General features: G+C 50.2%; 3 protein-coding genes across 5 annotated transcripts in view; all 3 read right to left on the bottom strand.

Annotated features, from left to right (window-relative positions):
• Positions 1–387: 387 nt before the first annotated feature.
• On the bottom strand, positions 388–6,974 carry Myg1 (MYG1 exonuclease). The gene is made up of 7 exons (XM_052749075.1): positions 6,622–6,974; positions 6,383–6,495; positions 4,043–4,202; positions 1,201–1,353; positions 975–1,097; positions 702–883; positions 388–611 (listed from the first exon to the last, which is right to left on the bottom strand). The coding sequence occupies exons 1-7, from the start codon at positions 6,835–6,837 to the stop codon at positions 413–415; spliced, it is 1,146 nt and encodes a 381-aa protein (XP_052605035.1). The 5' UTR covers positions 6,838–6,974; the 3' UTR covers positions 388–412.
• A 113-nt stretch (positions 6,975–7,087) lies between these two features.
• Positions 7,088–11,679, bottom strand: Pfdn5 (prefoldin subunit 5). 2 transcript variants are annotated; one of them, XM_052749076.1, is made up of 6 exons: positions 11,547–11,679; positions 11,264–11,366; positions 10,974–11,005; positions 9,524–9,598; positions 9,327–9,432; positions 7,088–7,298 (listed from the first exon to the last, which is right to left on the bottom strand). In XM_052749076.1, exons 1-6 carry the CDS (start codon positions 11,616–11,618, stop codon positions 7,222–7,224), a joined length of 465 nt encoding a protein of 154 aa, XP_052605036.1. In that variant the 5' UTR covers positions 11,619–11,679; the 3' UTR covers positions 7,088–7,221. The 2 variants fall into 2 exon arrangements, with proteins under 2 accessions (XP_052605036.1, XP_052605037.1); XM_052749077.1 differs by lacking the exons at positions 10,974–11,005; positions 11,264–11,366 and having other exon boundaries at positions 11,547–11,675.
• Positions 11,680–12,654: 975 nt separating this feature from the next.
• Positions 12,655–19,302, bottom strand: part of Espl1 (extra spindle pole bodies like 1, separase) — a 28,663-nt gene continuing 22,015 nt past the window's right edge. For both annotated transcript variants that reach the window (XM_052749070.1, XM_052749072.1), the window contains 13 exons: positions 18,779–19,151; positions 18,427–18,588; positions 16,427–16,640; positions 16,146–16,336; positions 15,262–15,389; positions 15,011–15,133; positions 14,549–14,704; positions 14,269–14,439; positions 14,046–14,150; positions 13,744–13,859; positions 13,488–13,571; positions 13,179–13,343; positions 12,655–13,011 (listed from right to left, as the gene is read on the bottom strand). In XM_052749070.1, coding sequence (XP_052605030.1) covers positions 12,804–13,011; positions 13,179–13,343; positions 13,488–13,571; positions 13,744–13,859; positions 14,046–14,150; positions 14,269–14,439; positions 14,549–14,704; positions 15,011–15,133; positions 15,262–15,389; positions 16,146–16,336; positions 16,427–16,640; positions 18,427–18,588; positions 18,779–19,151 — 2,196 coding nt within the window. In that variant the 3' untranslated portion in view covers positions 12,655–12,803. The remainder of the gene's footprint in view (positions 13,012–13,178; positions 13,344–13,487; positions 13,572–13,743; positions 13,860–14,045; positions 14,151–14,268; positions 14,440–14,548; positions 14,705–15,010; positions 15,134–15,261; positions 15,390–16,145; positions 16,337–16,426; positions 16,641–18,426; positions 18,589–18,778; positions 19,152–19,302) is intronic.

The raw sequence follows: 19,302 nt of genomic DNA, 5'->3' as shown, positions 1-19,302 counted from the left end.
GGAATTGAACTCAGGTCCCCTGGAGGAGCATTCAGTGCTCCCAACCTCCGAGCCACCTCTCCAGCCCCTTCTCTTTATTTTTTAAGAATTAATGCTTTGTGTGTGTGTTGCCTACATGTACATATGTGTATCTCAGGTGTGTCTAGTGCCCATAGAGTCAGAAGGGGGTTGGATCCTCTTGAACTGGAGTTATAAACAGTTATGTGATCTTCTATGTGGGTGCTAGGAATTGAATCTGATTCCTCTCCAAGAGCAACAATGCTCTTAACCCCTGAGCCATCTCCCCAGCCACTAGGATGGTTGTCAAATGGTTTGAAAAGCAAAGCTGAGCAGCAGTGGGAAATACCCAGCATGGGGCCCTGCACAGAGGACGCTGCACTTACCAAATCTGAGAAAGTTGCCAGGTGAAGTTTTATTGGACTACAGCATTTGCAAGGGGCACAGGTGCTGGGTGCTGGGCAAGAGTGGCACGGGCCATGTTCAGGGCGCCTTCTCGAGTGTGGTGCCCACCAATGAAGCCACTGGCGTGAACAAAGATGCAGCCGGGGATCCCACTGACTTGATCCAGGGCCTCATCCCGAAGTCCCCGCCATGGCTCTGGCAGGGGCAGCCTATGTAAGAACACACAGGCATGAGGAGCTAAGGGTGGCAGACTCCAGCAGGACTGAAGCAGATGTGAAGGTAGTTTTGTGGGGACTCACCGGCTTTGGAATGAGTGAGGCTCCTTGGGTACACACTGGACTCGCCACTGCCCAGCCTGGTCAGTGTAGATAACAAAGGTGATGGCCACTGGCGGGGACAGCTCAGACTCTAGGTGGTAGAGATGCTCCTTCCAAGGGCACCCACCTTTTGCCAGTTCCACTATCTTCCCACTCGAGTCCACCTGAGAAGGAAGTAGTGTGTGGCGAGGTTCGGGTAGAAGCAGGAGGCCCAGTTGACCAGATGGCCCAGAAGCATCTACCAGATGGCTCTACCTTGAATCGCTGGGCCAGGGCCTCCTCTACCAGGGCCCGGGCTGGGAGCCAGCTGTGCTGGTAGAAATGCAGTCTCTGCAGGAACTCCTCTTGCACCAGGTCCATGGCACGCCTGAACCCTGCCTGGGAATGGTGGAACCACAAGTCATGCTGGGCACTGGCCCGGATTCCACTTCACAGGACTGGGAGGGCAGCTGTTCTTACTCTGTCCTCAGGCTCTCCTTACCTCAGTGTCTTGGTTGGGCTGGTTCCAGGTGGGATTAAGCCGAGCAACCCGGGCACTCAGTGTAGTGGTCAGTGCATACCGAGGCTCCCCTTCTTCCCACTGAGAGATCCCATTGTCCACTGCGTCCACCTCTTCCACGAAGTTCTCATACATCTGAAGCAGTGGCAGGGGAGGTGCACTTGAGGATACCCACCATCGTAAAGTTGGTGTAGGTTTCACAGAATGTACACACACACTCCTCACAACAGCCCTGAGTGTTTCACCATTGACCAGATGGGCAGAGGGAGAAGGAGGGAAGGAGGGAAGGAGGGAGCTCAGTGTTAGGACTGGAATTCAGGTCACCTGACTTCTAACACAAGGGGCTGTATCACCTGTGGCCAAGGCCAGCATGTGCGCAGAGGGGGCCAATGACTTATTATTTTTTTTTTTTTCATTAATTTTATTTTGTGTATAAGTGCTGCTCTGCATGTATGCCTGTATTACAGAAGAGGGCGCCAGAACTCATTACAGGTGGTTGTGAGCCACCATGTGGTTGCTGGGAATTGAACTTGGGACCTCTGAAAGAGCAGCCAGTGCTCTTAACTGTTGAACCATCTCACCAGCCCCCATTAAAATTTTTTTTTAGCTGGGCATTGTAGCACACATGTTTAATGCTAGCACTCAGGAGACAGAGGCAGGCAAATCTCTGTGTGTTCAAGGTCAACCTGGTCTACATTGCGAGTTTCAGGACAGGACTACATAGTGAGATCCTGTCACAAAATTTCTTTAATTCATTTTTATGTGTATGAGTGCTTTGCTTGCATGCATGCCTGTGCACAGTGTGTGCGCCTAGTACCAGTGGAGGCCAGACGAGGGCATCAGATCCCCTGAAACTGGAGTCACAGATGTTGTGAAGCACCATGTGGATGTTGGGAACCAAATCCTGTCCTCTGGAAGAGGATTCTGTGCTCTTAACCTCCAGACTGCCTATGACTTTTGAATAAGGATTTTAGTTCCTAGGTAGGATTGTGGAAATGGATTCCTGGGCCAAGGGAGGGAAGAGTATGTGGGAAAGTGTTTGATGGACGTTAAGAACTGAGATGTGGGGCTTTGAGATGAAGCCATAGTATATACCATATGTTGTCAGCAGCTGCAACATTTGAGTCTGAAGAAATAGTAGAATAATGCCTCAAATTCTAGAACAGAACCAGCATGAGATATTGATGAGAAACTCCCCTAAAAATGCACCTCCACCTCAGTCACATGTGATGCGCAGAAAGAGCACCAACCTCAGAGAGAATCGAAAACATGAACTCCTTCCTACACAGCACCTCTTGTCTGTACCAAGGCCTTGATACTCACTTAAAACTGGCTTAATCAAGCTGGACGGTAGTGACACATGCCTTTAATCCCAGCACTTGGGAGGCGGAGGCAGAGGCAGGCAGATCTCTGTGAATTCGAGGCCAGCCTGGTCTACAGAGATCCAGGACAGCCAGGGCTACACAGAGAAACCTTGTCTCCAAAAACAAAGAAACCAACCAAACAAACAAAACCTGGTTTAATCAGCTACTTGGAAATACCACCAACAGAGGAAATAAATGACCCCAGTGGTCTAAAGCCTTGGCATTCCCAATACTCTTAACCTACTCAGGTCTTCCCCTTTGGTACATACAGTGGGAACAGATGCTGGAGAACTAAGCTTGAGGTCTGAACTAAACAGCCTACCTGCAGAAATGCTGGAGCCTGGACGAATCAGGTTTGACCAGTGAATTTCACAGGAATAGGGTTAAGTGTGTCCTTGGTACTGTTTGGCCTGAACAGCAGCAGCCTGAGCCTGAAGATGTGGCTGTAGTCTGTTCCTTTCCTCCTGAGCCTGCCAACTCCTGAGTCACCAGTGAATTATGGGATGCTGAGAGATGCTCAACAGCCAGGGAGCAAGTGTCTCTGAGCCCAATGCCTCTGAGTGTAAGCAGCCCTATCTGTTTACTGAGAAATATTGAATGATTCTTTTGTTTGTTTGGTCTGGTTTTTGAGTCAGGATCCAGGTTGGCCTGCAACTCAAGATCCTCCTGTCTAAGCCTCTCAAGTGCTGGGAAACATGTGCACCACCACACCTGGAATAAAGAGTGGAAAATGCTGCTTCAAGGCCCTTCCCCACAATGGTGTGGTAGTGTACACGTATAGTTCCAGCCCTTAAGAGGGAGAAGCAAGCATACTGCTTAAGTCACAAGTTCAAGGCCAGCCTGAGCAACATAGGCAGAACCTATATCAAAATAATAAAGTACTAATACCCCTTTCCTATATATTAATGTCCAGTCCTCACTCCCCACTCCAGGATGGAGGTTGGGAAGGAACAAAGAACATGCCTGATGGGGAGGGTGACTGTTGGGTCCGTGTGGTGGTTTGAGTAAAAATGCCTGCCATAGGCTTATATATTTGAATGCTTAGTCATTAGGAGTGGCACTGCTTGAGAAGGATTAGGAGGTGTGGCCTTGATGGAGGAAGTGTGTCACTGGAGGTGGGCTTTGAGGTTTCAAAAGACCAAGCTATACTCTTCCCCTGCCTGCCAATCTGGATGTAGAACTCGCAGCTACTTCTTCAGCGCCATGTCTGCCTGCATGCCAATATGCTCTCCATCATGATGATATGGACTAAGTGTCTGAAACCATAAACAAGTCCCAGTTAAATGCTTTCTTTTGTAAGAGTTGCTGTGGTCATGGTGTCTCTTCACAACAACAGAACAGTGACTAAGTCCCCTACAGTCCAGTCACTGACCAGAGGCCTAGTCGGGTGCTGCACCAGGGCCACTCCCAGCCAGCCGGTGGGAATGTGTATACAGGACGTCTTTGTCCTCAGGCCCTACCTTGTCATAGAGGGTATCCACCACACTGTCCTCTTCACTAGTGCCCAGCAACTGGGCCAGGAGCTTGTGCCCGAAGTGCAGATAGACAAGTCCCGCACTGCTCAGCTTGGTGCGCCACGGCTTCCCAGGGCACAGGGAACTCATGGTTTCCGTAAAGGTCCTGAGGAGCACAGGGGGGGGGGGGGGGGGGGGGCGGCTGTAGTGAAGGACTTGGTCCACGAGTCTAGGGTGTATGTGCAAGTTTACATGTGGACACCTGGGTATCAGCAGGATGGGGATGTGGTAGGAACAGGGAGAAGAAAACCCACTCAAAAGATGTTAGCTTTTCCTCCAGTGCCAACACAGGCCGTGAAAGTTTCTATTCCTGCATTCACTGGACAATGGTTGGAACTCATGGCTTACTGTATGCCAGGTTTTGTGTTTTACATATTAAGGAGAAAAAGCTAAGATCCTGTCCTTTCATCTGTGGGAGGTGGAGAAACAACAGACCCAGCAACCAGACCTCCGGATGCTCAAGTCCTTTACGTAAAACGGGGCAGTATTTGCCTGTAAACTACACACATCCTCCTGTACATTTTTGTTTGTTTGTTTTGGTTTGGTTTTTGAAGTCAGGGTTTCTCTGTGTAGCCCTGGCTGATCTGGAACTCACTTTGTAGACCAGGCTGGCCTCAACTCAGGAGATCTGTCTCTGCTCCCAAGTGCTGAGATTAAAGGCATTTGCTACCATGACCAGCTATAATTTTTTTCACTTGATGGGACTAATTTTTATGTGATCCAGGCTAGGCTCAAACTTGCTCATAGATGGTGACCTTTAACTCATGACCCTCCTGCCTTTACTTCCTAAGTTCTGGGGTTATAGGTGTGCCCCCCAGCCTTCCTCCTCCTTTATCTTTCAGAACATCTCTAGATTTCTTACAGTGCTCAATAGGATGCAGATGTTAGGTAAGTAGGCATTATACTTTAGAGGACAAGAAGAGCCTGTTCACACTCCATATAGATGCTCTTTACTAAAGAAGTCAGGCATGGTGGCACTCCCAGCACTTGGGAGACAGAGGCAGGTGGATCTCAGTGAGTTCGAGGCCAGTCTGGTCTACAGAGCTAGTTCAGGACAGCCAGGGCTACACACCCGAAACCCTGTCTGGAAAAACTGCAAACAAACAAAAACACAACATAAGGAAACAAATTGGAAGGAGGAGTTGTGAAATTTTGGAGGAAAGTGAAGACACAGGAAAAACTTATTTTAGAAGTGGGGACAGAAGTGTGAGCAGGTGCTAGAGTGTGGGGGACACTCACAGAAGTGTGAGCAGGTGTTTTTGAGTGTGGGGACACCAACAGAAGTGTGAGCAGGTGCTAGAGTGTGGGGACACTCACGGAAGTGTGAGCAGGTGTTTGAGTGTGGAGAAGCGTTACAGTGGTCATTTTCATTTTTGTTGCGGTGATAAAACACCTGACCAAGGGGCTCTCAGGTTAAGAGCACCAACTGCTCTTCCAAAGAACCTGAGTTCAGTTCCCAGCACCCACATGGCAGCTCACAACTGTCTCTAACTCCAGGGACCCGACACCCTCACACAGACATAAATGCAGGCAAAACACTAATATTTATAAAATGAAACAAACAAACAAAAAAACGCCTGACCAAAATGAAATTGGAGAGAAAAGGTTTATTTTAGCTCACAATGTCAGTGTACAGTCTACCACAGCCAGGAAGGCGGCAGGAACTTCGCGAGCCCATGCATGCTTCTAGTGCCTGGCTTACTTTTAACTCATGCAGTTTAGGAATTAGTGCCTCCCACGTCAAGGTAATCAAGACATCCCACAAACACGCCCACGGGCCAGCCTGATCTGGATAATCCTTCATGAACCAATTCCCAGGTTATGCTAGAATCCAGGTTGTGTCAAGTTGATAATGAAAACTAACCACCACGGGGCTGGGGTTGCTCTTGCCTCGGAGGCAGGTTCAATCCCCTACATCCACATGATGGCTCACAACCCTCCCTAACTCGGATTCCAGGGGACCCTGACACCTTCTGACCTCTGCAGGCACCGATGCACTTGGTGCAGACATGAATTCAGGCAAAACACCCATACACATAAAATAAAACACAAAGCAAAAGGCCACCGCAGTGGACTGTCCTGGAACTGGAAGGGTTCAGCTGCCCGGGGCAAGGGCAGATGAATGCATAGCTGCTGGCGTTGAAAAAAGCTAAGGCAAGAGGGGCCTGAGGGGGCTTCCAGATGCAAGGTTTCAGTCCCGGGGCGATTACGGCGTTTGGTTCAGGCAGTGATGGACTTGGGCAGTGCAAGGCGGGAAGGTCAGAGAACAGGTGTTTGTGAACTCACCTCTGGTGATGATCATAACGGTGCTTCAGAGGGTTGTACTCGCCACCCACATCCACCACGATGTCACACGAAGCCAGTTTTTCAGGGTCCCGAGTCCGCACAATCTCGGCATCCTGCAGACATAGAAGGGGCTGTCAGGCAGGAGTCAGGGTGAGGGCTGGGTGTCCAGGGGGTGTGTCTGGGGAGGGCGGTGCCTCAGACACCACAGGGAACCAGGCCGGTGCGCTGGCGGTCCATACCCTGTACTCTGGCAGGAGGCGGAGCAACGCGCAGGCCAGAGCCTCGTCGCAGTGGAAGGTGCCGTTGTGCGTCCCAATTCGGGGCGGTGCCATGAGGTTGTGGCGAGGCTTTTTAGGGGGAGAAACGGACTCTGGGCCGAGCATGCGATGCTGGGTTTGGAGGACGCGCAGCGGCAGTAACAGCTTTAGGATACCACTCCGGAAGCGACAACCCATGTGGTTCCCTCCACGGGAAGGCAGGCCCGGAAGAGGAAGTGTCTGGTGCAACTTCACTTCCGCCTACGAGTCGTCCGTCCCCAGGGCAACCAGAAAAAAGCGTGCACGCTTTCTTCCAGCTCCTCAAAGCCCTGGGTGGAACTTGTAAAGGCAGTGTGGCTAGCCCAGTTTCCGGGTTCTAGGCAAGAGCTCACCCCCTGGACACTCCAGTCTGTCACCCGCCCCTTGTTCAATGCAGGAAAAGACATCGTTTGCCCAGCTGGCACATTTATTAACTCTATAAACACAAGACCCTCTCTTCCCAGACACCAGCAGGCCACTGTCCACAAAGTCCCAGGCCCCTTCAAACAAGGTCCCTTTCTGCTCCATTTCTGCAACACGTGCTCAGGCCTTGGCAGTTGCCTGGGTCGCTCCCAGGGCTGTGAGCTGCTGGATCTTCTGGCTCATCATTTCCATGACAGCTAAGAGAGGAGAGAGGAGTCACACCCTAAGCAGGACCTTTAGGGAGAACCCAAGGTGAGGAACACTGAGTGGATTGTGGAGGGGTCACACGCGTGCGCGCACACAGATTGACAGTCTACACTGTTAGTATGCTAACCACTGGAATATAGTATAGAACAATGAGACTCTGTCTCAAAACAAAAAGCCACCAACCCTTCCCAGGCTTTAAAATCAAGAGCAGCTTTCCATACCCTTTCCGACTGACTCAGTCGGTATGAACTGGACCTACACTTTCTTTTCAAACTTCCTGGAGGATTGCTATGTGCAGCCAATGTGGTAATCACTAATGTTTACTTAGCAGATTTCTATTGTGTTTATAGGCATTTTATCCCAAATCATTAACAGATTTTTCCTTAATCACTCAAAACCCCAGGATAACACATCAAGACACCAAAGAGAAACAGAAACATCTTTTTTGCTGCTGTTGTTGTTGAGACAAGGTCTCTTTACATAGCGCTGGCTAATCTTGAACTCACGAGATCTGCCTGCCTCTGCCTCCCGAGTGCTGAGATCAAAGGTGTGCACTGCTACATCCAGCAGAGACATGGTCACCTCCAAGTTTATGTTACAATCCATGTCCTTCCTTCGAGCTCGAGTGTGTGTTGTGTGTCCACCACTAGGTGTATGTGTGAGACCAAAGGAAACCATGGCGTCTTATCTTGTTCTATTATTCTCTCTGTTGAGACAGGGTCTCTCACTGAACCCGAAACTCATCCATTCCACTAGGCTGGCCAGCCAGTGAACTCCCAGGATCTATCTGTCTCTGTCCTGCTAGCACTGGGGTTACAAGCACTTGGGTCATGCCCACCTTTTATGTGGGTGCTGGAGATTTGAACTCAAGTCCTTACGCAGCAAGCCCACTGAACCATACCCCCGGCCCTTGTTGTTTTAATACTTTGTATATGTGTGTGTGTCCACACACGCTCATGTGCACCTGAGCACATGTATGTGCACCATGTTCATGCAGGAGCTACAGAGGTCACATCTGGAACTGGAGTTACAGGTAGTTGTGAGCTGTCACGGGTGCTCGGCACTGAACCTGTGCCTTCGGCAAGCACATTAAGTGCTCCTCACCACTGAGCCATTTCTCCAACCCCTGTGTTTTCTGACAGGATCTCGGTATGTAACTTAGCCTGGCTCTAACCTGGAATACTCTACAGGTGTGCTCCATCACATACAGCTGGACTACCTATTTAAATGGATAGCACTGTACATGAACTATGTATGTGTGCACACATGTTTTATTTATAATTTATATACACATATGCAAACATATAAGTAAATGTTATTATTATTTTTTTTTATATTTTGTGGTGCCAAGCATTTAACCCATGACATTTACATGCTATGTTTTTTGAGACAGGGTTTCTCTGTGTAACAGTCCAAGCTGTCCTGGAACTCACTTTGTAGACCAGGCTGGCCTCAAACTCACTGATACCCACCTGCCTCTGCCTCCCGAGTGCTGGGATTAAAGGTGTGCGCCGCCGCCACCACCCAGCATGCTAGGCAATCTTATTACTGAGCTATATATCCCCAAACCTAAACCAATTATGTCTTTTTCGGGGGTAGGAACAAGAGTCTCATGAAGTCCACGTTGACCTTGAACTGGCTATGTAGTAAGGATGATCCCCCTGCCTCTCCTCCTAAGTGATGGAGGCACTGTATCCTCTTGCCTTAACCTCCTCAGTCCTGGGATTACAGGTATTTCCCATCATGCCTCATGTGATGAATGTTCTTTACCATGGAGGTAGGAAGGGTCTGGAAGTCCCCTGGGGGCTAAAAGCATTTGCCACACAGCCTGACGACAAGCGTTTAGTCTCTAGAACCCAGGATGGAAGGAGAAAACAGAGTCCTGAAAAATTCCCTCCAACCTCCACACACGCATCATGGCACTCATGTGCCTCCCAGCCCCACACACCTCCCAGACAGACAGATAGACAGACAATAATAGATACAAATTTACAAAGGAGGTGCTCTGGGCAGCTCACCTTGTTTCATGGCATGCTTCTCCTGCAGAGCTGGCTGGATTTTCTCCATCTGCTTGGTGAGGAAGTCTATCTTCCTTTTGAAGAAGTCCTTGGCATCCTCCGCTGTCTACAAGATCAGAGGTAAATAAAAGAATAAAAAGAGGCCCTGCCCAACACTACCTTCTCAGAGGACATCCACGTACTTCCTACCAACTCACCTTCTCCACATAGTAGCCAGTTCCCACATCGATGAGCACATGTTCCACATCATGTAGCTTCCCAGGGACATACATCTGAGAAGCAAGGATTAAGGGAAAACCAGCCCAGCAAGAGACACAGTTTTGTCAGCCAGAGCCATAACCCCAAAGTCTCCTTTTCTAAAAAGCTGCAGCTTTTTAGACCAAGCAACGGAGTTGGTTCCCTGTGAAGACAACAGGAGCGGGAACACTTTCTTGTCCTGGTCCCACCTCTCATCCTCGAAGGAGTTCCTGCATTTCCCCATTAGTCTTTCTAGGAAGACCAGAGGAGATGCAACCATGCTTTCCCAAGGTTCTAGAACAGTGTACGTGGAAAGCCAGCTTCATTTACCACAACATAAATCCTGATGGGTTACTAATTCTTAATTTTTTTTTTGTTTTAGATTGTATGTATGTGCATTATGTGCATGCCTGGGAAGTCAGAAGAGGTTGCTGGGTCCCTGGAATCGGAGCTACCTACACTATGCGGGCACTAGCAACCAAACCAGGTTCTCTATAAGATCATGAAGTACTCTTAACTACTAAGCCATCTCTCTAGTCTTGGATTATTAATAACTCTTATATTGCATTTACTGGCTTTGTGTACATATTTTCACAAATGTGTATGCCATGGAACGTGTGTGGAGGTTGGGAGTTAAGTTTCTCCTTCTACATGGTGGGTATTGGATTGATGTCAGGTTGTATGTGTTTCTGCACATTTTTACCCACCAAATAACTTATTTAAATGTTTTGGTGCACTGGTGTTACAGTTGTGAGCTGCCATGTGGGTGCTGGGAATTGAACCCAGGTCCTCTGGAAGGGCAGCCAGTGCTCTTAACCACTGAGTCATCTCTCCAGCCCCACACTGTTATTATTATTTTAATTTTTCTTCACACAGTGCTGTTCTTAGGTTTCTCTTTCAGCCTGTCATTTTGTGGATCGCTTTCAACAAACGGAAACAATCTGGGTGTCTTACTGAAAGTAGTTTTGGAATGAGCCACAATGAAGCTGAAGCAGAGCCACATTCCCAATTTCAACAGCCCACCACTTTCCTACTGCTTTAGCCGACTGCCAGCTTTATCCCCATATTAGATGAACATCCCCACACAGCAAAGAGAAACACGACACTTCAATTCTTCACTGAACAAAGTATTGGATAGACACTGGCTCCTAGGTTAGACGAGAGAACTATGAAGTGTGTATGAGTCTTTGCTTTTCGAGCCAGGGTTTCTCTGTCTAACAGCCCTGGCTGTCCTCCAACTCACAGAGATCCTCCTGCCTCTGCCTCCCAAGTGCTGGGATTAAAGGTGTGCGCCACCACGCCCAGCCATGACTGTTCTTAAAATCACTGGGTGACTGTTATCAAAACTCTCCCCGCTTTTGGAAAAGACTGAGGAAGAAGGTAAGATAGCATTTCCTGTGGAAAGGATACAGAACTCGTCAGTGGGACCAGTAATTCTTTTCCTGTGAAAGTAATGAAGACAGACAGCTGGGGCCGGCTGGCCGCTCCCACGTGAGGACGTTAAGGGGAGGGAGCTCCAACAGGCTCAGTATCCACAGACAGGGAAAAGAACAGCGAGAGGGGACAGGAGCATTTCAGCTTCCCGTAGGCAACATGCGGGGGCTCGTGTGGCTGCTATACACACGACCTAACGGACCGTTTTCTCTACGGGAAGCGGGCCGGCGAGGGTCCCCGGGCGCCCTCACCCGCCTAGCCCATACCCTCGTTGCTCTTGTTCAGCACGTTCAGACAGTCCTTGGCTTCCACATACTTGGTCTGCACCACCTTGAGCTGAGCAATCGACGTGGACAAAAACTCCACTTCCTACAGGAGCCGGGGTAAAAGGGTCAGCTTGGGAGCCCGGGGGCGAGCGGGGCACGGCCAGAGGGGGCGGGACCCGGGACCGGATAGGGGTTTCCCTGGGAACGGGAAGGCGCGGGGGCGCGGGGGCTCCAGGCGGCCGGAGGACCTGCAGCGCGAGGAAGGCGCCGGGCCCGTCCTCACCTGGTCCAGCTGGTTCTTGAGCATTTCCAGTTGGGGCAGATTCAGCTCCGTGATGTTAATCGACTGCGCCATGTTGGGAAGGAGGACTACCGAAGAGGAAGCCGGCGAGGCGAGAGGCTCTCTAGGCAGCCTCTGCGTTGTCTCTGTGGTGCCGCCGGGGGATACGCTCTGCGCCAGTCGTCTCTATGACCGTGTGCCTCTGCGCGGAGATGAGGCTCCCAAGCTTGATTTAGAGACGGTAACAGCGCCTTTTCACGGAGTCTAGAGAGCTGGCAGGATGGCAGGGCTTCGGCCTTCAAGGAACTGGAAACTCAGAGTCCTCAGACGCAACCACAAGACTGTAAAGCTGTATACGCTACCGCACGTTGATGGGACAACCCTGGTGACAGACCGGGAGGGAACCGGTGCTCCGACAGAACCACTAATGTGCTGGTGACAGCGGTGCTTTAACGGGCAAACGAGGTGGAAAAATACTGGAGTCACCACTGCCAACCAACAAGTGCAGCATCAGTGTGTGTGTGTGTGTGTGTGTGTGTGTGTGTGTGCAAGTGCAGGGTCAAGGGCGCTGGGGTCCCTTGGAGCTGTAGTTAGTTACACTTGGTTCCCAGCCTCCATCTGGAAGCTGGGAACTGAACCTAGGTCCTCTGGAAGAACAGCCCAGTGCTCTCAACTGCTGAGCATCTGTCTAGCGACAGCATAATTATGTTACTGTGTGTTGGACATGATTGGTATATAAATGTAAGATATATGCTTCCCCAAAACATCAATTTAGTTGAGACAGAAGCCGTCTAAGTACAAAAGCCCATAGCTTCTGGGCTAAGTGTAGCAGCCTTAGCGGGAAGAACAATGGTTTCTAAATCACTGAGGAAAGAGGCAAGGGCAATGGAGGCATTAGAAACACCCTCAGCACTCTATCACTGCCTTTCCCTTTGAGCATTTTGATGGCCTTCTGTCCAGCTCTATCACCCAAGGCCCAGCCACACCCAACTTTGGTTTTGCCTTTCTTCCCAAAGCCTCCTGCAAGCTCCTCCCACCTGCTTATATCCACACAGCAAGAATGAGGGGAGGAGCTGTCAGGTCTTTAGATGCTCTTGAACTTACACAAAAATGAGGCTTAGTATATCTTTATTAAGGTCACATTAAAAGGAAACACTTCATACAAAACACCAGGGAAAATCACTTTAAAAATTCTATAAATAGTTAAAACTAAGTTGGGAGGTAGATAGTCACATAGCTTCTACCATAGATAAGACAGCTTCAGGGTGTTTGTAGAGAGACAGGTAGGCCATAGGCTACAGGTGCAGCACCAATAAGATACTTGAGTCGAGGAGCCTGGCGGGCCTGGCTGACGTAGTAGAGAAGGGGGGCCCCTGGGCCTGCTCCTAGCCAGCCCTGCAGCAGAGCCTCTGTGTAACGGTCAATGTCACGGTCAGTCACATCCCAGAGATTACCTACAAACAAGGGGCTGGGAAGAAAATGAAGAAATACAGAGTAAGGGCTCTGTAACAGAAACACGGAAAACACATTAGTGACAGACATGTAAAGAGGCTTGAAGCAATGAGGAGTTCCCTTGGCTAATAGTTCTAGGATGGGGGCAAGAGTTTAATGCCCCAGGGCAGGTCTCATTCTCACCAGCCAGCCATGATGTACTTGAGCACGATACCAGCCCCCTCCAGGTTTCCATGCACAGCGAGGGCTGCACTGCTACAGCCGAACAGCAGGGCCACTGCCCGGCAGCTCAGCCGCAGGACAGCCTGCCCATCGAGGAAGCGGGCCCCAGCTCCATGCCCTGCATAGCTAAGGCAGAGGAAGCGAGATAAGCATTGAGTCATCATTTCCAGGCCCCTACCTGTTTCCAGAGGCCCTAAAATGTCAAATCAACCCACAGTGATACCCTCTTCCAGATGCCCCTCTCCCTGTTTCCCGGCCCCAAACACTCACATATACAAGTCACGCTCTGTCAGGGCGGCCTGCACCTGCGCAAGGCTTGGCACTTCCCCAACCACTCCTTTCCAGCCAGCCTCACTGCAAGGAAAAGCCGGAAGTCAGTACATGGCAGATGCCATGTATCGAAGAGAAAAAGGGAACAGCAGCAGAAATGAGAAGCAACAATGGGTTCCAGAGCAAGAGCACACATACCGCCCCTGCATCGGATCTCTACCCTTCCCCACCCTGCTTTATGCCCTCGTCTCCAGACCTGCTAAAACTGGCTCGAAATCTCTCCTCTGTGCTTGACAGGTTACTGTGAGGGTTTAGGACATAGAAGGTATTCCGTGGATCCACACCTTGGTTCAGCACCGACGAGGCCCCAGCCTGAGGGCAAGCACTGTCAATCAGGGTCTTGGTCTGCCCAGGAGGCCCAGCCCCAGCATACTCAAAGCTCCATTCCATAACCGACCCATTGTTCAGCCACTCCCATCTTCCCAGGGCTCCAGCCTTCTTTCCATAGGTTTTACCCAATTTCCAAACATTCCCAGGCCCTATGCCCTGTTTCCATACCTCTTTGGTGATAGAATAACTGAGTAGGAAGTAGAAGGAGGGCAGCCGGGTGACAGGTCGTGCTCGGAGGCTGGGCATGCTTTCCCACGGCAGCTTCTGCAGGTCCTAGGAAAAAAGCATTCCAAGGTTACTCTCCCCAGCCACATAAATGCAGATGTCTGAAGGGCTGGAGATGAGCTCGTGCTCACTGCCCTCTGGACTGCTCACTGCCACAGCTCTTTACCTTGTCTAGCACCAGTACAAGATGCTGACTGGCAGGGGCCTCCTGGCTCTGTACCCGTCCAACTGCCTCACTCAGGAGCACTCGGGCACGCTCTGGCTGGGCTGGGCACAGCCCATATGCCAAGGCCTGAACATCCTGGCTGGTGAGGGTTCTGGCACCACTAAGAATGACCTACAGGAGAACAATGGTTAGTAGGGTAGGTGCCACAATTCCCAACTCCACCACTGGCTGGTAGAAAAGAACCATTGCCGCACCTTCCCCTTCCATTTCCTGAACTCACTTTTAGAAGAGTGGAGTCAGGATATTCCCAACCACATTCCTGCAGCAACTCTTGTAAACGGGAGGCCTCCTGGGCAGGGCCAGGGTCTGCACTGGACGGCAGCAGCAGACCCCGCCAGCAGCCAAGCACATGCTCCTCTAGGGAGGTGATGAGTTCCTAGAAGGAAATGGAATTCGGAAACGAGGCATTTCTGTCAGTCGTACAAAGTCCTTAAGGTCTTTTCATTTTCTGAGACACTCAAAAAGTAAAGACATTTCTGGGCGGTGGTGGCACACACCTTTAATCCCAGCACTCAGGAGGCAAGAGGTATGTGGATCTCTGAGTTCAAGGCCAGCCTGGTCTACAGAGCAAGTTCCAGGAAGACAAGGCTACACAGAGGAACCCTGACTCAGAAAGATGCTGCCCCTAACCCCTGTGCTTTTCTGTGGCAGGCCTGAGCCTCCCCACCCTGGGAGCACACACCTCCATCCTCTGATCTAGTGCCAGCCTCCCCGTCCACCATGCTCGCTTCTCAGTACAGCTGCTGTTTTCTTTCTGGTCCTTCTGGATAGCATCAAACTCTTTCAGAACAGAGCTTAGTGGGAACTGTGGGAGATGAAGAGTTTATAAGATTTGCTTTCCAAGTGACTGTCACCTGTCCATCCCTTAGGCACAAAATTCAGGGACCAAGGCCCATGTTTGGCAAAATCTAGTCCTTGGTATTAGAACCCTACCTTGTTTTGGGCAGTGGGAATCTTCACAGTAACTGGGGGGTTGTCTTTTTCCAGGCGGGTCAATAAGAGAGTGTTGCCCAAGGTTCCAGGCTGGAGGGTGGCCAGGGCCAACACACAGACAGTCACCCCTAACATGCACAGAAGACACACCCAGAATCAGCAGACTTTCAGGAGGCACTTGCAGCCCTGCCTTCTACAGCGTACCTTAAGACAACCCCAAGAAGTCTTCCCTGGTTAATGGAGTTCAAGGTGAGCTCTCTTGCCCCTACAGCTCCTGGAACAGGCAGCTGGTACTTCTTTGTATCCCTCACAGAAATTAACAAAGGCTGCACTCAGAGGAAGTGCACATACCATGTTAGTACATTTCATTTTAATGTCAAAAGACTCCAGACATCTCAACACACACCTGAATTTCAGAGTATGTCTGGTGTGAGAAAAAAAAAAGTTAATATACAAATTATAGGACATGTCAAACAGCTGTGGTGGTACATGCCTAAAAATCTCAGCACCCAGCTGGGCAGTTGTAGCCCAAGTCTTTAATCCCAGCACTTGGGAGGCAGAGGCAGTTGGAACTCTGTGAGTTTGAGGCCAGTCTGGTCTACAGAGTGAGTTCCAGGACAGGCACCAAAGCTACACAGAGAAAACCTGTCTCAAAAAAAAAACAAAACAAAACAAAAAAAACCCTCAGCACCCAGAAGGCTAAGGAAGGAGGATTTTGAGCTTGAGTCCTGGGTTACACAGTAAGATCCTGTCTCAGAGGGAAGGAATAAAAAGATAAGACGTAAGGAGCACCAATCTAGGTAACTAACCATTCCTTAAGCTTATCTACTGAGTTCAACTAGATGTGTGAGAGAACAGGAGACCCAGCTAGAAGCAGACCATACCACTGGGGATCAGAGCCAGGCACTCCTGAAAACTGTCCTTCTCTGCCTGGGGGAAGTAGCCAGACCCCAAAGCCTTGAAGGAAAAGAGGCGCTGGATGCGGGCCAGGGGCACATCTCCGGGCCTCTCCCTCAGGTTCAGCCCCTGCAGATGCTCTGCCAGACCAGGTGATCCTTGCTGCTTCTGCGCCTTGCTGCAGGCAACACACAGGAGTGAGTCCCTCTTCAAACAAGTCAGGCCCCTTACCCGGCAGTTTGCCCAGCATACCCTCGCCGGCACTTACCTGAGCTGTCGGTGCAGATGGGTGAGCAGCTGGTGACGACAAGTGATGGAGACAGACTCAGCAACAAGGAATGCAGTGGCACAGGGATCCCGGTGACCCAGGCACAAAGCCAACAATCGGCAGAGGTGGGCGTAGAGCCCACTTGGAGGGCAGTGACTGACACCTCGGAAAGCGATGCTCAGTGAGTCGGAGATGGAATCCAGGGTAGGAAGATCTAGAAAAAAGTCAACATTATTGCTGAAGATGGACCCCCTATTTCTTTCTTTCTTTCTTTTTTTTTTTTTTTGGTTTTTCGAGACAGGGTTTCTCTGTGTAGTTTTGGTGCCTGTCCTGGATCTCTCTGTAGACCAGGCTGGCCTCCAACTCACAGAGATCCGCCTGGCTCTGCCTCCCGAATGCTGGGATTAAAGGCATGTGCCACCACTGCCTGGCTCCTATTTCTTAATTAATGGGACCCTCTAAGGAGTCCCTATCCCACCTCCCAGAGAGAAGAGGAGCTACTGCTTATGAAGGAAATGTGCAGGAGGCGTCACTCCATCCCATCTTCCCAAAGCCACATTTTACAATGAAGGAGACAAAAGCTCAGAGAGATTAAGGTTCTTGCACAAAATGCAGAACTCAACCAGGCTCAGAGACTGCTAGACCCAGGAAGCCAGAACCACTGACTAGGAAGATATGAACTGCTGAACCTGTAATTGTAGAACTTTAGAGACTGAGGCTCAGTATTCCCAAGTTCTAGACCAGCTGGAACCACAATGACATCCTGTCTCAAAAATGAGAGGGAGGGGAAAAAAAGCCTGGATGGTGGTACGCTGGTATATGATTGATTATATTCCTAGCATTTGGTACGTAGAGACAAGAGGATCAGGCAGGAGTCATCCTTGGCTACATAGAAAAATGCACAGGAGGGCTGGAGAGATGGCTCAGAGGTTAAGAGCACTGACTGTTCTTCCAGAGGACCTGAGTTCAATTCCCAGCAAACACATGGTGGCCCACAACCATCTGTAATGAGATCTGGTGCCCTCTTCTGGCATGCAGGGATACATGCAGGCAGAACACTGTATACATAATCTTTTTAAAAAATGCATAGACTACAAGAAACCTTGTCTCAAAAAAATAAAACTAAATAAAAACAAAACAACTGAGCCTTTAATCCCAATACTTGAGAGGCAAAGGCAAGCGGATCTCTGTGAATGTGAAGACAACCTGGTCTACTGAGTAAATTCCAGGTCTACATGGAGAGACTCTGTCTGAAAAAGAAAAGACAGGCTGGGGAGATGGTTCGCTTGTTACAAGTGTCTCTCGTGCAAGTATGACGGGCTGTGTTTGGATATTCAGCAACCATTTAAAGAGCCAGCGAGGCACAGCGGCATGCACCTGTAATCCAGTGGACCCCAGGGACTTGCAGCCAGTTAACTAATCAGATGGAGAAAGCAACTAAGGAAGACACCAGACGTCAACCTCTGGCCCTCACACACAAATACACACATGTGTGAACACACAAGTGACACGAGTATGCCCACACATACATGAACACACACATATGATGCAGTATACCCTGTGTGTATGAATGAACACACACACACACACACACACACACACATTCTCATTCTCTCACTCTCTCTCTTTCTCTCTCTCTCTCTCATACACACGAAGCTGAATATGATGGTGTATACCTATAATCCTAGAAGCCAGCCTGGGCTACATAGACTATGTCTCAAGAAAAGTTTTTTTGTTTTTTTTGGTTTTTCGAGACAGGGTTTCTCTGTGTAGCTTTGCACCTTTCCTGGAACTCATTTTGGAGACCAGGCTGGCCTCGAACTCACAGAGATCCGCCTGGCTCTGCCTCCCGAGTGCTGGGATTAAAGGCGTGCGCCACCACTGCCCAGCTCAAGAAAAGTTTTTTAAAAGTTTGTCTCCCAAAAAGGACAGGTGATACCAAGACACCTGCTGGCTCAGCCCTCCCCAGGTAACCCAACCTCAGTGGTCAATATACTCACCAATGGGTACAGGGACTGAGAGGGACGGGAGCCAAGGACTAGGGTCACCATCGGCCTCCTTGTCAGGGTACAGGACAGGCGGTTCTGCCTTGCAGGAGTCCCGTCTCAGCACCTCACATTCTCCTATGGGTAGGCCAGGGCCTGCAGCTGATGCCTTCTCACCTAGGGAGAGAACATGACTTCATAATGCTCCCTCCTCCTGCCCTAGCCCTGCCTTCCTCTTCTACATTTCCCCTAGCAAAGGGCCTCTCTTCCTGGGCCTTGGTGCTATTATTTCTTGATAATAATATCCCAGGAACACCCGACACATACTACAGAACACAGGCCTCTGCGTCTCATCCTTGTGTCCTACCTGACGCTGAGTCTTCCCCGTCGGAACCCCTCAGAGTTTCAAAGCTCATTTCCAGCTGGGTGTCCACTAGTTCCTCTTCAGGGATAGTCCTCATGACCTCGGGTCCCAGGCGAGCCCGGGCACAGAGGCCCGTCTCGGGACTCTCTCCTTCACAGTGTCTTGATGCCGCCTTCTTGGCACGACGACCCCTACCACCGAGACTGGGGTGTCCAGGGGCACCACCTGTGGCAACTACTGCATCTGTCTTCGAGCTTGGGTCCTTTCTACTCTGGCCCCGGCCCCGGGAAGCAGTCCCTCTTCTCTTCGGTTGCTCTACAAGTTGTGCTTCAGCTGAGACAAGGTCTTCCAGGTCACTGTCATCACTGAAGTTCACCTGTGACAGAGGGAGAGGGAGAATAAGGCCAAGAGACTCTCGACAGTCCTCCTGACAGCAGGGAGCACTACGGAGGCCCTGAGAGGTCTGAGGACTTCAGAACCGACCTCCCTCATTGTACTTGCCACTCTCAGATTCTGTGGTAACTCAG

This window comes from Peromyscus californicus, unplaced genomic scaffold (genome assembly GCF_007827085.1).
Source record: "Peromyscus californicus insignis strain IS unplaced genomic scaffold, ASM782708v3 Scaffold_20__1_contigs__length_68692818, whole genome shotgun sequence".
Lineage (NCBI taxonomy): Eukaryota > Metazoa > Chordata > Mammalia > Rodentia > Cricetidae > Peromyscus > Peromyscus californicus.
Note: the sequence above shows the minus strand (reverse complement) of the source record. Positions and strands in the feature narration are given on the sequence as shown.